The 18,458-nt window shown below is 40.7% G+C and overlaps 1 protein-coding gene across 1 annotated transcript in view; it reads left to right on the forward strand.

The window, feature by feature from the left end:
• The first annotated feature begins 4,835 nt into the window (after positions 1-4,835).
• The window catches only part of LIN7A (lin-7 homolog A, crumbs cell polarity complex component), a 162,817-nt gene continuing 149,194 nt past the window's right edge, over positions 4,836-18,458 (forward strand). The window contains exon 1 of the mRNA XM_070370011.1: positions 4,836-4,948. Within this exon, the coding sequence (XP_070226112.1) occupies positions 4,867-4,948 (82 nt within the window). The 5' untranslated portion in view covers positions 4,836-4,866. The remainder of the gene's footprint in view (positions 4,949-18,458) is intronic.

Consider the following 18,458-nt stretch of genomic DNA (forward strand, 5'->3'; position numbering starts at 1 on the left):
TCTGCTTTTCCATCCTTGGCTTTTCTCTCCTGTTTCTCAGAATGCCCCTTTCCCTTATCTCTGTCTTTTGTAATCCTGACATTATTCTAGATTCAATTCGATCTTTATTCATTCTTTGCACAACACATAGTCACTAATTAATCTCTTTCTTGTTTGTTTCTTAGTTTGTTTATTGTCTTTCTCCCCTTATAGAATATAAGCCATGTGAGAACAGGGCCTTTTCGTGTTCGCTACAATATAGCAGTGCCTAGAACAGCATCTGCGACATAGTAAGTACAGTATTTACTGAATGAACAAACAGATAATAGTTATTAAACAAGTCTAAGATTCAGATATTTTGCCATGAACATATTTGCCACTCAGTTTTAAAAAAGTCTAAGGAAAAATAAATATAATAAGATTCTCAATGATTATTTAAAAAACACACACAAACATTTATATTCCAAAGTATAGGTTGGCACTTCATCTTAATCTAGCACTATTTTGACTAAGCTGTGAGAATTAAAGAAGATAACGTGATATCTTGAATCAGTCAAAAATAATTTCTAACACCCAAGGCTGAAAGAATTCCAGTTTGAAGGTGCTATTTTCTTCATATGAAACTGTGCTTATTATACTACATTTATAGTCTAACTAAACACATTTTCTTAGTATGCTAATGCTTTATGCAAACCTTCTCTTGATTTTGTCATATAATTCACAAAGATTCAAATAAGTGAAACAGACCTTAACGTAACTTTGAATGAATTTTTTAACAAGAACAGATTTTATATTCAAAGCAGATAGTCATTTTAATATTAACCTGTATTTATATAAAATGGAACCAGTATTGTAGTTCTTTCGTTTGACCTAAATTTCCTCCATGCATTTCTCTCTTTGAGTATATCTCAAGCATAACATGAAAAGATAAAGGATACACACACACACACACACACACACACACCCATATGAACACACTCCGAAATACCAGGCTGAAATCACTAAATCTTGAATAGTGCAAGATGAAGTGTGTTTTTCAGTAGAACAAACAGGGGCTCTTGAATACAGGTGCCACTATTTTTAAGCAAGTCGCTTAGCCTTTCTGAGTCTCAGTTTATTTATCTATAAAATGGGATAATAATATCTAATCCTCTAGGCTGAAAAGATAAGGAAAGAGAAACCAACCTAGCCCTAAGCCCGGCGCACAGAAAGTGTTCAGTAAGTATTTCTGAATTAATGAATTTCATTGAAAATAAATATGCCACAGAAGTATATATATGCTACATATAATTTATTCATATGTATAATTTATTTATAATTAATTTATTTATAATTATATGCTACATATAATTTAATGAAAAAGTGCATTGACTGTGTAACCAAATAGCTAAGATAAAAGTATAATCACAGGTGTCTTTGATAATTTCCTAATTAATACACAATCAGCAAAGCATATTCAGTATACTTGACTAGATCAAGTGTACTGACCTTGATGAAATACTGTGGCTGTTACAGGAGTGATCCAGACAGTTATTCAAGCAACCTAATTATTCAGGAACCTATGGCTTCCCTGGTGGCTCAGACGGTAAAGAATCCCCCTGCAATGCAGGAGACCTGGGTTTGACCCCTGGGTTGGGAAAATCCCCTGGAGGAGGGCATGGCAACCACTCCAGCAGTCCTGCCTAGAGAATCCCCATGGACAGAGGAGCCTGACTGGCTACATTCCATGGGTTTGCAAAGAGTTGGACACGACTGAGTGACTAAGCACAGCACAGCACACAGCACAAGAATGGTAATTATCTACCAAAGCAATAAAAGAGATTAAGGACTTTTTTTTTTAATGTTTATACATATCTCAAATCAGTTCAGTTCAGTTGCTCAGTCGTGTCTGACTCTTTGCAATCCCATGGTCTGCAGCATACCAGGCTTACCTGTCCATCACCAACTCCGGGAGCTTGCTCAAACTCATGTCCATTGAGTTGGTGATGCCTTCAAAACATTTCATCCTCTGTCATCCCCTTCTCCTGCCTTCAATCTTTCCCAGCATCAGGGTCTTTTCCAGTGAGTCAGTTCTTCACATCAGGTGGCCAAAGTATTGGAGTTTCAACTTCAGCATTAGTCGTTCCAATGAATATTCAGGACTGATTTCCTTTAGGATACACTGGTTGGATCTCCTTGCAGTCTAAGGGATTCTCAAGAGTCTCCTCCAACACCACAGTTCAAAAGCATCAATTCTTTGGTGCTCAGCTTTCTTTATAATCCAACTCTCACTACTGGAAAAACCACAGCTTTGACTAGATGGACCTTTGTTGGCAAAGTAATGTCTCTGCTTTTTAATATGTTGTGTAGGTTGGTCATAGCTTTTCTTCCACGACTGAGTGACTTTCACTTTACATTTATACATATCTCAAATAGAAATTCACAAATGTTATTGGAAAGACAGTAGCTACTCATCCTTCATAACAGATAATAAATTATTTACTATTCATTTTCTACACCTGTGCAGACATAAGCTAAAAGCATTGAATTTGCCACTACTAGAAACAATAATTAAAATGTCCAACTCTTTGCAAAGATATATGGTGATTTGTTCTTCCTCTTACTTTCTCTTTCAATTCTTAAAAGAACTCTCCAGAGTCAACACAGAGGGAGAATGGTAGAATAAATTTTCAATTAGGGAGCTCAAAGCCTAAGTCCAGAAACATGCTATTAAATATTTGGTGCTGAGAATACATCAGGAAACCAAAAGACAAAAAGCCAACTTTCTTGGACTTCACAGTCTGGGATTTGCATTGAAATGGCTTTTAGAATTATGAATCAAGCCACTCAAATACATATTCATGATACCATATGTTTTTAAGAACTACTCAAGTGGTCAAAGGATCTGTATATTCTTTTCACCCTAAATGATTGAATGAGGTTTGATATTTTGTGCAAAGCCCTGCCACATACTCTGTTGCTATTGTCCACAATTCAACTTCTTTCTATTGTTTAATTTAGGGGATGTGAATAATGATAATCAGGCAGAATTGTTGCTTCTTCTCTCTCTCCCAGTATATCCTTTCCATGGTGCTTAGAGTACTTACTGCTCTCATTTTTGCTCAGAGCTTACTCATATTCTCACAGCCTGCTCATTATTTGTCTCCCAACTTGTACTGAGCACTGTCTAGAAAAAGGGCCATGTCTTATTCATCTTTGTTTGGCTAGCACCTAGCACAGTGCTTGCCATACAGTTCAGGTGGAATGTGTGTTTGTTGTATGCATATATTTGTATATATTTTACTGTTTTCAAAGCACATACATGTGCATGATCTCATTAGACCCTCACAAAACTCAGTAAGCTTGCAGGCAAGAATTAATTCCCTCATTTTACAGACTCTCAATAAGCTTGAAGATTAAAAGTGTCCTTGTTTGACAGATGAAGAAACTGGGGATCAGTGAGAGATTATGTGGTTTCTGGAGAGCATATAACTAAGACTTGAATTTCAAGATCAGGGTTCTTTCTAGACACTAAATGAAAATATAAGCACGCTATTATAAGCAAGAACTATTATTTTACGTATGTCTTTAAGGTCTGTTAGGGTTTGACCAATCATCTTTGACTTTCTCAAATCACTCGTGAAATCTTGTTTGTTTGTTTGTTTTTTCAAACATAAACCATGAGATGGGAAAGGTCTTCAGAAACCATCCATATTGTAATCAGAAGACAATGATGTAGATTATGTGCAAATATTTTGCTGTAAAACAGTGTCTGTCTTCAGGAGTATACTGCTAGCCAAAACAATTCTGCCCTGTCATAAGGACAGGGAAGGAGGCAGCTTTGTCATTTCCAATCCTGAACTCATAGTCATCACCATTTTGGTTACATAAGATATCTATATCTTAGTTTCTTGATCAAAATGAGAGTCCCTATGTGGCAAGACAGTGAAAGCAATCTGTTAGGTGAAGGGGTCACAACCAATATTTGAAAGTTCTAGTCATTGAATCTTGATTGACTGACTCTAAAGTCACCCTTTTAAAAACATCCTCTCCCACTAGATAGCTGGCTACTGGAAGGCAGGGACTGTACTGAATTCCCCAATTCCTGTCAAATATGTTAATTAACCAGCAAGCGGCAACTCTGAGTAACCACTGGCTATAGAACAAGCTGGAAAAGTGCTAGGTACGTGTCTTTCAAACTTTGTGATAGAAACTTCTCTTTGCGATTTTTAATTTAAAACCATTTTAAAGAAGTTTACTTGTAAAATAAGTTGTTTTCTAGGCAATATACTCAGGTCCTTAATGGAGACCTAGTGGTGATGGAACCCTGGTTTTACGTCAGTTATCTTGTGTACTCTTAAGAGTCAACGTTCCAAAATAAACTTTAACAGAAATTAACAGCAACCACAATTAAAACCCAACATTTCTGAACTAGAAGCATTTTCTCTCTAGGGGGATGGGATTACATCCCCTCAATTACAACTAGAGGATTGACAAACTCTCTTAATTTAAAAAAAAAAAAAAAATCTCTCTGCCTCCCTCCCCTCTATCCCCTTTCATTCTTCTCCTTTCCCCTGAACGCCCGCACGCCGTGACCATTTTATTCGAGTGGAAAGTTGAAAGAAAGCAACACACTAGCTACACCCATCCGGCGCTCCTCGGGTCGAACAGCAAAGTTCCTTCCCAGAGCCAGCGAGGCATTCGCTCTCCCATACCTGCTCAGCTTCACGCCGCATCTGAAGGTCTGCCCGCCGCGGAACAGTTGCGTCTCCATCTGGCTGCCAACCCACCCAGGCTCTCTTCTCCTCCACCACCACCACCACCTTCCCTCCTCCCCCTCCTTTCCGTCTTCCCTCACCACCCCCGCCCCCAGTCTCCTCCTCTTTTTCTCACTACAAGCGGTTGCTGATGCTGAAGCCGAGCGTCACTTCGGCTCCCACGGCAGACATGGCGACATTGACAGTGGTCCAGCCGCTCACTCTGGACAGAGGTAAGGGAGCGGCTCGCCCTTCAGGCCGCTGCGTCCCCCGCCAGCCTCCTCCTCTGGCGCCGCCAACTCCCACCCGGACCGCCAGGCAGCGCTCGGGCAGGGGGAGCAGGGCAGCGAGGATCAGCCTCGGAGAGGGCTTTCGCGCCGAGAGCAGGACACTTTCTTCCCCTTTCTCGCCCGCCACGTCCCCGCTGCCCCTTCGCGCTACCATCGCCCGGCCCAGGGGTGCCTCTGCGGGGCTCTTGCAGCCCACGGCGCCCCTCTCAGCCCCTCGGCGGCTCGCCTCCCGGCCGCCGGCTTTGTTGGAGCGGAGGCGCGGGGACCGCTAGGCGCTCGCCCGGGGCTCGGGGTTGGAGAGGGGCAGGGAGGAAAGCTCGCACTGCCGGGCGAGGGCGCCTGCAGCCGGAGCCCAGGGAAGCCTGCAGAGGGAGCCGCCTGGCAGCCTGCGCGGCTGGGGGCCCAGGACGAAGGAAGTTTGTCCCGGCGCCGGGGGGCGAGGGTCGGTCCGGCTGCGGAGACCCCGGCAGCCTCCCGGGAGCGGGCCAGGCGTACCCCCGGGCGGCCGGTGCCGGGGCGTACGGCGGCTGGGCTGCGGCGGCTGGGAGCTGCCCTCCGTGGAAAGGGCGAAGCGAAGCGCGGGCAGCGGGGCCGGGGTCGGGGCGCAGCGTCGCGGCAGCCGCGCCCCGCTCTCCTGGCTTCGCGCTCGGAAGGCGGCGGGGGTCGCGTCTGCCCTCGCCGGGGGCGGCTCTCCGGCCGTGGCAACTCACAGTTTCTCCTGCCCCAGCCAGCCTTGTTCTCTCCTAGCCCGGTGCCACGGCGATACCCGGGCTGCGGAAGGCGCTGGGACGTAGCGCAGGCTGGGTTGCAATTCAACTTCTGACCTGCGACCCTGTGCGTCCTGCTTTCTGACTTGACTGGGAAAGCAGCGTTTGCTTCCTTTCTAGGACCTCCCCAAGCCCAAGGATGGAATCCTTCGCTGCGATCGCGGCCTCTCCCGCGCACGGGTGCGGGGTTATACCTGTCCTTGCGTGTTCGACTTTTCTTTCTGGCTTTCCGACGTCCAGTTATGAATGCTCAGGAGTCCCACGACTCTGCTGCGGAGGACACCTGCTTGTCCTGGTCCGCAGCGGCCGGATTTAGGACCCTGTGCGGCCATTTGGAAATGGTGTGCTCAGATGAAAATGATTCAATCCGATGTGCCTCTAAAAATATTCTTTCTGGAGGATTAAACCGGACTGTGGGGCAAGGCAAAAGAGCATCCTGCTGCGAGTACAGTGAAAAAGCCAGTGCAAAGTTAGGGAGGTTTTTTAATTTGGAGAGATTGTGGGGTGACTTTAACGCAATCTGTTGGCGCCAGAAGAAATGTTATGTGGTGCCCATAGCAACCTTACTCGGGGTACGAGTTGAAAGACAAAAAATAATTGACTTTATGTTGGGAAACGTTGGTTTGCCAGCTAGTAAATTAATAATATAATTAAAGAGTTCAGAAATCTATTGCATAATCCATGATTTCTCCCCAGTATCATCATCTCCACTAAGTAGGATAAACCCACTGCCTCTAAGAACCTAACAGATGGCAAGCTATTAGAAATTATGGACTCCCAAGTATTTCTGTTTTAATGTAATGAGATCTTATATTGTCCCATTCCTATATCACCGTTTTTAAACATCCCAAGTAAAACGACTACATTAGGAAAGAAAGGGGGGGAAAAAAAAAGCAAGCAAACTCCAAGAAAATTGCGTACCTGAGCAATTTTATATACTACTACTACTACTAAAAACATTTCACTTTGAAGGGCTTACCTTAAATGCCTGATCAATTGTGGAGGGGAAGTGCAATCAGATTAAGATCTGTTCTTAGAGTTTGTTCTTGTTCACAGCCAGACTGTACCTGTCCTTCCCAGTTGTGATTCAGAAGCTCAAGAGGCAAGTTGGGTGAGACTGAATGTATCGGAATAAATTCACCAGCAGCTTACTTTGAGGTCTTGTAATTTATGGATGGTGGGTTATTGACGTCATTACTGTGTATGAAGTCAATACATATCCATAATTTCCCCTCTAAGTTGTTTTAAAGTATGATTATTAATTATATAATAAAATTGATAAAATAAACTGATGAGAAATTTCCTACAAAAAGTAAAAAAATCTCGGAAAAGATAGTAATTATCTGGTTCCTGGGCGTAACTCTGATACTTACTTTGGAGGAGTTGGTCCACCTCTTTGGGGAGCAGTTTTCCTTTTTGGCACATAAGGAGTTTGGAGTGAAGGATTCAGACAATGTGCAACTCTAAGAGCCTAGAATTTGGTGAATTAAAATTAGGACTCAGTTTCTGGTCACCTACTGGAGGATTTCACAGATGACTTCCTCGCCCACCTCTTCCAGGTGTTCTTTGACGTGCTCTGAGGTCACCCACTACTTTGGCCTCATCCAAGCATTTCTCAAACTGTTGCATCTATCTCCTTTCGAACGGAACTCCCTGAGGGAAGGGACCATTTCTAAATTCATCTCTGCATTCTCAAAGCCTTCCATAGTCCCTGATCACAGTAGAAAAAAAAAAATTAATGTACGTAAACTAAAGGATTGCAACAATTTAAGCACTGTTAAAATACAGGGATTTCATAGTGAACAGAAAAGTACAGGTCATAGATTCACAACATTTTAACCTGGGAAGAAAGGCAGGGAGAACACAGGCCAATGATTCTTAAGCTTTCTTTCCTCCCATGCTCTTGACAGATTTCCATCAGCAACCAGAGCTCTGTGATTATTGAGCAAGGAGGGTCATGGCAGGTGGGCGAAGGAGAGAAAGAGAAGAAGATGCCTTATAAAGCCCCCTTCCTAGGCATCTTATCAAGCAAACCCAAATACATAATCCATGTGTATTCTGCAGGTTCTTTTCTAGCATCTTCATTTTTCAGGTGAAAAACATGAAAGAAGCAATGATAAAGAGATGTTTTCAAGGTTACTCTGCTAGTCAATGGGAGATTTTATGCTAAAATCTAATTTTTCTTGTTTGATGCCCTTTGGCATTATCCACGGATTCATCTGGAATCTTTAGGGCAGCAGTTTTAAGCAATCAGATCACAGCTAGAGCTTGAAATTAAGATGGAACACCCCCAGAATTCCAAAGATATCATCTGAAAGTAAAGCTCAGTAGTCTGCACTAGCTTCCTGGGTCTTGTGCTGGAAGCAAGCCTTTGCCGGAACCTGGATGGCCCCTGAAAGGGCAAACAGGATGGCTTCACATTTTCACTGCTCTGTGTATATCCTAAACTCTTTTCCTTCTGCGACTAAGACCTCAGATTAACTCTGTGGGGGCCTCTTGGTGGCTTTGGTCATAGTAAGTTCCTGTTCCTCCTTGCCCCTGTCCTTAGGATTACTCATTGAGTACTTACAGCAAATCAGACCCTACTGTGGGATTGCTGCATATTGGTGAGCTGAACAGACTACCTCATGGTCTTCATGGTAGTTAGAATCTAAGGAGGGAAAGAGATTTAACACACACACCCATGCTCATGTAAATCATTCATTCATTCATTGAATAAATATTCATTTATCACCTTCTGTATACAAGATGTTACAGGAATGCCAGAGACAAAGTTTCTGCTTTTATGGTCTTTAAGAATCTAGTCACAGAAAAATATCAGTAAGAAATTCGTTCATTCCACAACTAAGTATTGAGTGTCAGCCTTTTGGAAAGCACTGTTTTAAGCAATGTGGTGGTCCTAATGAACAAAGTAGATAAAGGCTAATGGAGTTGACATACCAATGAGAGCCACACACTGAACACATAGGTATATGAGTGCTGGTGAGAAGAACTAAGACTGGGTCAAAGAGAGGGATGTGGTGCTACTTGAAACTTGATAGTCAAGAATTGGTGCCATGGGAGGAGAGACCTGAGGAAAGTAAGGAAGCAAAATTTACAGACATCTGGAGGAATGTGCTCGAGAGAAGGACCTCACGCGTGCGTCCTGGGAGCATCAAGAAAGTCAGTGTGAAAATGTGAACACAGGGAAGAGTGGCAAAAAGCCCCCCCAAAAAAACCAGCAAAGGGTTTGTGAACTGGCCAGGGGCCAGATGATGTAATTTATAATTAGGATTTTAGGTTAGTTGAAAATATGACATGCTCGGAAAACAATGAACATGACACAAAGATAGAGAATAATGAGGAAGGACCTACTTAGATGGCTCACTGAGAAAGTAAAATCTAATCTGCGTTCTGATGTGTTAATAAGACCCTTAGGAAAAACATTATGAATAGAGCAAAGAATACATGAAAGAGCAGTTCTACATCTGCAACTTGGCCACCATCCCATGAGTACATCCATAACCAAGCAAATGATCGGAAAGAAAAACCACCAAGAAATAACAACACTAAGGATGTATTTGGAGTAGGCATTTGGTTATAAGTATACCTCCAGGCAAGAACACTGGAGTGGGTTGCCATTTCCTTCTCTAATGCATGAAAGTGAAAAGTGAAAATGAAGTTGCTCAGTTGTGTTCGACTCCTAGTGACCCCATGGACTGCAGACCACCGGGCTCCCCCGTCCATGGGATTCTACAGGCAAGAACACTGGAATGGGTTGCCATTGCCTTCTCTGATACCAAGAAAATCTATAGAGCAACTGGTTGCTTCTTATTGCTAGACTAAAGCACTGTATATTATAATTAGACTTTCAAATATATCCTGAACATTATAATGTACATGTCACTATATGTAGATTTACATGTGGAACCCAAGTGGTGATGAGATATATTCATTTTCAGTGTAATATTTTATATTAGACTGTGATGTAGAAAGTAGTAGCTGTAATTTACCCTTGTGGCCAAGAGAAGATGCTGATAAGGAGATTAGTGTGAATAGTCTCTTCCAGAATAATGTTCAGTGTAATTCCTACACCTTTGCCCAGATCTTAATCTCTACACCAGGAATGACCTTCAACTAAAATCAAGGGAATAAAGCAGTGTCCAATCCATGTACTTAATACCATCATAGCAAAGAACATAGGAATACTTCACTGTCTTAAGAATTGCATGGATTCAGGCACTTTTCTTAAGTCCAGTAGCTCTAACTCTCCTTCACTTTCCATCTCAAGGTCAGAAAAGATAATACAATGGAATTCTTCAAAATTTTACTTCAGCTTATCTTTTTACCCTTATTTTTAAGCAGAATTTTTTTTTAATCATGACTTATAAGGAAGTGTTTACATGACTTATAAAGAAGACTCAAAAAATGAACTCTTGGAGAAAAATGGATAATTAAAATAGTTTCCAAGAGTAATTGAAGTTGTGTAATATTCAATACTTGAGACCTTATAACATGATCAATGGTTTACAGTCTGCATTTAGGCACCAGTATAAAATAAAATGCTGGTGTTACAGCCACCAAACTTTTCTGTGAGTTAAATTCAACTTGGATACCTTGCAAAAATGTAAATGTAAATCTTGATTTCTTGAATTCTAAAATAAGTTGTAATCTAAAATATTGATTAAACAAATTTTGATGTGTTTTTACTGTAAGAAATTAAAACTTTTGCCCTTTAAAAATTCTAATAGAAAACCAAGAGCTTTTATTTTGTGGGTTTCAACCTTATGAAAAAGAAATGAGTGCAAAAGTTAACTGCAAATGAAAATCCCATGAGTGCCATACTTTTCATAAAATTTGTGATACATTAAACTTTTTCTCTCTTCCCTTTTCCCTTTCCAAGGCAAGCAGAGCTTATTACTTTATGTATTTCCCAATTCAAGCCTTGGGCAACCTATAGCTTTTCTAATCAGCTATATTCACCAGTTTATATAAAATCTGTATTTGCCTGAAAATTACTTTTGTTCACAGTCCAGTGGACTTTCCTCTTCTCTTTCTCTCTTTGTTTTTTTATTTATTTAGTATGAGGAGAGATTAAGGAAGAAGGAAAGTAAAAATTAAACTAGCCTTTATGTTGTTTTAAGGTTGTATGTCCTGATAGTCATGGTGGGGAGGACAGAAAGAGGGTTTAACTATATTTTCTGACTCTTGTCCTAAAATCTTTTTACAGCCAGGTATATTTTAGTCTACAAACATTAAGTATTTGCACTCTTTCTCCTGTTTTCCATAAGTTTCACTAAACACTTTAAATATATACATGTATTGAATTTTCTTTGGAAATCAATATTTGAGTTTCTTTTTCCACTATACTTAGAGAATATTTTCCAGGAATCAGAATTGTGTCATATTCATCTTTTCTTTTTGTCTGATATGAAAAGTTGGAAAGAGAAGGGACCAAACTTCTAAAAAGTCTTGATTATTGAAAAAGGTATTTTCCATTTAATGAGAGTTTTAGAATTGAAATTGAAAATTAAGGATCAAACTTCCAGAAAAAGAAACAGAAATTTGGTGCATACCTTCTAGTTTCCTACACCAGCCATCTAAGCTCTGAGGTGTATTTGGTGCACGCTGGTCATTTATGAAAGCAATGCTTTTGCTTTTGGAGTACTTTTTCAGAATTGCTAGGTAGAGTTTAGCTATTTATTAGGGAATAGAGAATATTTGGAGAGTAGTATCAAATTGGAAGATATACACTGAGTTTTAGGGGCGCTATTCTAAGCTTTCTCTTGGAGAAAGCTCTTTACTTAGTTCTGACACTTGTCTGTTGGGATGAAGTCTTCATTAGGTCAGAGACTATCCTGAATTTGTTTGAATAGAGCTCAATGCATCGTCTGGTACATGGTTGGTGCACTCTTCATATTGATTGATTGAATAAATGGATGAATGAAATTGACTTAGTTGGACTAGCTAGCTTAGAGTCATTCTTAATGCTAAAAAAAAAAAAAAAGCCTTCCAACCTGTAATAACGTAAAAGTGGTAGCTATCATCATGAATCATGTTGCTCTGTGTGTGTGTGTGTGTGTGTAGCAGACCTAAATGTGGAATGCTCTCCAGGGCCAAGAAGGGATGTGAGTTACCAGTGTTGAGGCTTGTAGCCCTACTTCCATTGCCGACATCCACCTGCCATCTTAACTTGTTAATTGAACCAGACAAGTTAATGCCAGAAGACAACTGAAAAGGTTAGAAAAAGAGACAGGATGAGAGCCAAGCAGAATCCACATCTTCCCCTACCCTCAACCCCAAACACACATGTAAACTATACTGCCTTATTTTTCTTTTAACCACAAGTGGATGAATGATAGAGCTGTGTCCTGATAAACAAGTTAGAATGGCTTTAATTTGAAATCACTCTGGGTTGGCAAATGAAAAGACAACCTTTAAGTCATGTTGATTACATCAGTGTTGCCAAAGGTAACTCTGGTCTAGGTGATAGAGTTGTTTTTTATTCTCCATGACTGAGTTTTACTACCTAATGTGCTAGCTGAATTTGAAGATTTGCCTATTAAAAGTAAATGTGCCCAAAGACTACTTGAAAAAAGTTATGCTGAATTGAAACTTAAACTGAAGTTATACTCAGATGGTATCTATCTTGGAAAACAAGGGCTTCTAAATTAAACTGGTGGTCACTTCCCTGGTGGCTCAGTTGGTAAAGTATCTGTCTATAATGCGGGAGACCTGGGTTCGATCCCTGGGTTGGGAAGATCCCTTGGAGAAGGAAATGGCAACCCACTCCACTACTCTTGCCTAGAAAATCCCATGGACGGAGGAGCCTGGTGCAGGCTACTGTCCATGGGGTTGCAAAGAGTCGGACGTGACTGAGTGACTTCACTTTCACTTTCAAGTTCCTCTAGAAACACAGTAGCTATTTCAAGTCCAACTGGTTCTGCTATTTTTGTTTACTTGCCTATTGTGGTGATAGTTAACGAAATTTCATTATGATCTAGTTTTTTTTTTTTTTTTTCTATCCAAGAATCATCTTTCACCAAAAGAAGGGAAGGGGATAGAGTAATGGGAATTACAAATGGCAATAATATTTAAACTCAAGTTAGATGGACTTTAAATTAGTTAATATGTGCAAAATACTTAAAACAGGCCTGACACATGGGAACCATTTAACAATGATAGTTATTTTTTCTGAGTCCTCAAAGTCCAGAAAGGCATCCTTTGATATCTGCAGGGCATTGGTTCCAGGACTGCCTGCAGATAACAAAATCCTTGGGTGCTCTAGTCCCTTATATAAAAAGGTGTGGTACAGTTGATCATTTGTATCCTTAGGCCCTTATGTTCTGCATTCCGAGATTCAAGCAACCCATCTGTGACTCAACCCAGCTGAATCCGCAGACGCTGAACCCCCAAATATGGAGGGTCAACTGTACTCCTGCCATACTGCCAGGAGGCAGGGCCAGATAAGGTTTGTTATCTTCAAGTATACGGTACCAAGAGGCAGTTGCTGTTCAGTTGCTGAGTCGTTTCCTAATCTTTCCATGGACTACAACACGCCAGGCTTCCCTGTCCGTGGATGGTCTCCATGCTATCTCCTGGAGTTTGCGCAAACTCATATCCATTGAGTCAGTGATGCCATCCAGCCATCCCATCCTCTGTCACCCCTTTCTCCTCATGCCCTCAGTCTTTCCCAGCATCAAGGTCTTATTTACAATGAGTCGGTTCTTCTCATCATGTGGCCAACGTATTGGAGTTTCCGCTTCAGCATCAGTCCTTCCAATGAATATTCAGGGTTGATTTCCTTTAGGATTGACGGGTTTGATCTCCTCACTGTCCAAGGGACTCTCAAGAGTCTTCTTCAGTGCCATAGTATTTCAAAAGCATCAATTCTTCAGCACTCAACCTTCTCTATGGTCCAACTCTCACATCTGTATGACTATTGGAAAAACCATAGCTTTGACTATATGGACCTTTGTTGGAAAAGTGATGTCTCTGCTTTCTAATATGCTGTCTAGATTTGTCACAGCTTTTCTTCCAAGGAGCAAGCATCTTTTCTTTTCATGGCTGCAGTCACTGTCCACAGTGATTTTAAGAAAATAGTCTGTCACTGTTTCCATTTTTTCCCTATTTCCATGAAGCGATGGGACTGGATGCCATGACCTTCATTTTTTGAATGTTGAGTTTTAAGCCAGCTTTTTCACTTTCACCTTCATCAAGAAGCTCTTTAGTTCCTCTTCCCTTTCTGCCATAAGGGTGGTATCATCTACATTTCTGAGCTTATTGATATTTCTCCCGGCAATCTTGATTCCAGTTTGTGTTTCTTCCAGTCCAGCGTTTCTCATGATGTACTCTGCATATAAGCTAAATAAACAGGGTGACAATATACAGCCTTGACAAACTCCTTTTCCTATTTGGAACCAGTCTGTTGTTCCATGTCTGATTCTGACTCTTGCTTCTTGACCTGCATACAGGTTTCTCAGGAGGCAGATAAGGTGGTCTGGTATTTCTGTCTCTTTAAGACTTTTCCACAGTTTGTTGTGATCCACGCAGTTACAGGCTTTAGTGTAGTCAATGAGGTGGTGAATGTTTTTCTGAAATTCTCTTGCTTTTTCTATGATCCAACAGATGTTGCCAATTTGATCTCTGGTTCCTCTGCCTCATCTGAATCCAGCTTGTACATCTGGAAGTTCTCAGTTCACATATTGTTGAAGCCTAGCTTGAAGGATTTTGAGTATTACCTTGCTAGCATGGGAAATGAATACAATTGTATGGTGGTTTGTACATTTTTGGGCATTGCCCTTCTTTGGGATTGGAATGAAAATGGACCTTTTCCAGTCCTGTGGTCATTGCTGAGTTTTCCAAATGTACTGGCATATTGAGTGCATCACTGTAACAGCATCATGTTTAAGATTTGAAATCGTTCAGCTGGTATTCTAGCACCTCCACTATCTTTGTTCATAGTAATGCATCCTAAGGCCCACTTGACTTCACACTCCAGGATGTCTGACTCTAGGTGAGTAACACACCATTGTAGTTGTGTTGGTCATTGAGACTTTTTTGTATAGTTCTCCTATGTATTCTTGCCACCTCTTCTTAATCTCTTCTACTTCTGTTAGGTCCTTACCATTTCTTTCCTTTATTGTACCCATTTTTGCGTGAAATGTTCCCTTAGTATCTCTAATTTTCTTGAAGAGATCACTAGTCTTTCCCGTTCCATTGTTTTGCTTATTTCTTTGCATTATTCACTTAAGAGGCAGAGACCATGTTTATTTTGGTATTCTGTAGAAGCAAGGAGCACTTGGAGATGCCTGGAGGTCAAAATAAAAAGTTTCCTGTACAATTACTAATGTGTCAGCTACCTTTTTCCCCAAATCACTTCTTTCTTGATGCTTCTGTTACATTATTTTTTCATAACTGTACCACACAATATAGAAAAATTTCATTTACACTACTGTCACCCTAGCAGCATAAGTTATTTATATTCATCTTTGTGTATGCATTGCCTATCACAGTACCTGAAAGATAAGTGCTCAAAGGTGGGCTGAATAAATTAATTTTTTTTCATTCAAATACCACATAGCTTCAGGGGATAAACCTAGGTAAGTTACCAAAGGATACAGGATGACAGAATTTTTATTCAAGAAAAAATTTCCTGCATTCATTCTGTTTAAAATTAGAACAGGTGCCTTCCGGGAATTCATGAACATCCTATTACTGGATTACTGGAAAAGTACAGGCAAAAGTTGAATGACAAATTGGAAAAGTTGTTATAGATGGACTTTTAAGATTCAGTAATTGTTAAGGACATGGACCAGAATTTATGTAGATGTTTGGGGGTTTTATTTTATTCTATTTATCTGCAGATATCAAAAGTGTACTAACATGGATGGACTGTGAGATTGTCATACTGAGTGAAGTCAGATAGAGGAGAAGTATCGTATGACATCCCTTATAGGTGGAAACTCAAAAGAAATGATACAAATGCACTTATTTATAAAACAAAAACAGATTCACAGACTCAGAGAACAAACTTATGGTTTCCAGGGGAGAAGAATGGGATGAAGGGATAGTTAGGAAGTTTGGGTTGGACAGGTATGCAGTGCTGTGTTTAAAATGGATAACCAACAAGGTCCCACTGTATAGCACATGAAACTCTGCTCAATAGTATGTGACAGCCTGGATGGGAGGGGAATTTGGAGGAGAATGGATATATGTACATGTATGGGCGAGTCCCTTTGCTGTTCACCTGAACCTATCAACATATTGTTAATCAGCTGTACTACAATCAGCTATTTTTAAAAAGTTAAAAATAAATAATAATTAAACAGTTGACTGTGGAATATATAACCAAGAGTGACTCTCTGACTCTTGTTTAGTGCTGTTTAATTGTGAAGCATCCCATGATGCTGAGAGAGGCATACAGGTGCCAGTCAGGGGTGCGAGCACTAGATCCAGACATCTGGGTTCAAATCCTACCTCTACCTGCCCCTTCCTTTGCTCTGTAACCTTAGCCTGTTAAAATCTTCTCTCTTTCCTTTACTTTTCATCTATAAAGTTGCAAATAATAGTAGTCTCTTCCTCCTAAATTTACTGTAAAAATGAGAAAATGTATTTAAGTGCTTAGAACACCGCCAAGTTCATACTATTAAATAAGCTGCTCAATATTGATTGATTATTCCCCATCCCCTTCTCCCCAGGGCATGGATTTTTCCCAGTGCAATAAATGTGAAGTGCACAAGCTTCAGATTTAGACAGATATGGATTTGAATTGCAGTTCTGCCACTTACTATCTGTGGGAGCTTAGAATGCTGCTTACTTTCTCCGCATTCTATTTCTTTCATCCTTAATATAGCAGTAGTGATGCCCACTTTGTATGGTGATGCATTCCTTTGGTTCTTCCCTCTCTTAGCCATGCAAGACAGAAGGAGAATCTGCCATGTGCCAGGCACAGAGTCCAAGGCTAGGGGTAAAGCGTGCAGCCCAGGGAAGATAGACATTATCAGATAATTTATGATAACATAATTTGAGTATTTTAGCAACAGCTCACACATATTGAGTATTTACTGCACACCAGGCATTGTGCTTAGAGGTTCTCATATTTGATTTCAGTCAGTCCTGAAGACAAACCTCTGGTGTCGGTGCTATTAGTATTTTGAAGACGTAGGAATTGAGGCAGAAAAAGGCTAAATAAAGGGATTGGAACTCAGGCTGGTTGATATTGAGGCCTTGAGCTTAATCACTGTGATACACTGCAGAGAGCAAGTACACAGGCCTATAACAGGGTCTGTAACAAGCTTTGGGGAACTTGAACTTGTAAGGCATGGCAGGCACAGAGGTGCTTGCAGAGGCTTCAAAGAGCAGACAGACGGATAGGAGGTACCACCAGGAGAGTCCGTTGTCCAGACAGAAGGGAAAGTCAAAGCTTACAGAAGGGACATATACTGATGTTGGTAAAGACTAATTGTGATATATTTTAAAAGTCTAGCACAATTATTTGAAAAGAGCACGGGTTTCATACACGGTTGTGCTTACTCTTAATCATATTTATTACTTTCTTAGTACAAAAGATGAGAATGCCAATATATGAAATTATAAGAAAGTACTAGCCACATTCTGGTCCTTCTTTCCATGCTGTGCCAAGGAACCAAGAGATAATGACTGTGACATTCGGATTTTCTTTCACTGATCTGTCATGCACAGGTGAAACTTCTTTACAGACTTGGAGTGTTGACAGGCTCACAGAGGGAGCTGAAAAAGTGATAACAGGGCCCTGGGTCTCTTTCCCTACAATCTTTTCCTTTAAGTGGAACAAGTGCGGCACAACCTGACTTTTCAGGCACAAAAAGAAAAATTGTGACTTCTTTTTCTTCCTTCAAGATTGGCTCTAAATATCCTGAAGGGTATAAACACACTATGCTTACCCATGATCATTAAACTAAATGCCTTGGGGTTTTAACATGTGTTTCAGTGGCCCGAGCTATGCCATATTTGTCTACCACCTAAGCAAACCTCCTGTGAGGCAACTGAAAATTACTCCTTTAGGCCAAAATTGTTAATTTTTTTAACCATTTTTCACCTGAAAATACAGGATTTATTTCCTTCTCTTTTCTGGGTACAGAAAATGTTCTCTGGAAAATGAAGTTCTTGTAAAAATATAGTGGAAGATAAAATAAGTAAAGCAGTATACCAGTGCATGTTACTAAAGGAATGATGAGGTTTTATTTGCATGGCTCAAAGGGAAATTCTGCATCCCACCAGCTTTTCAGACTTGTTTTAGTCTGTTGAGGTTGACAGATACACACCTCTGGATAAATAAGGTATTCTGGATCATGTAGACACTCATTTCTTCTGATGACTTACATCTTGTAAGTATTGACAGTTTGGCATCAAATGATAACTTCGTGTAGCAAAATATTAAGATTGTATATGCTATGGACTGCAGGCTTTTGTCTCTCCCTTTCCCATTCATATGTTGAAGTCCTAAGCCCCAGTATAGTTTGGACGTGGCGCCTTCAAGCAATAATTAGGGCTAGATGAGGTCATGAGGGTGGAGGTCATGATGTGACTGTTGTCGTTCAGTTGCCAAGTCACGTCCAACTCTTTGTGACTCCATGGACTGTAGCACACTAGACTCCTCTGTCTTCCACTGTCCCCCAGAGTTTGGTCAAATTCATGTCCATTGAGTCGGTGATACTGTCTAACCA

Source organism: Bos mutus, chromosome 5, assembly GCF_027580195.1.
Source record: "Bos mutus isolate GX-2022 chromosome 5, NWIPB_WYAK_1.1, whole genome shotgun sequence".
NCBI lineage: Eukaryota > Metazoa > Chordata > Mammalia > Artiodactyla > Bovidae > Bos > Bos mutus.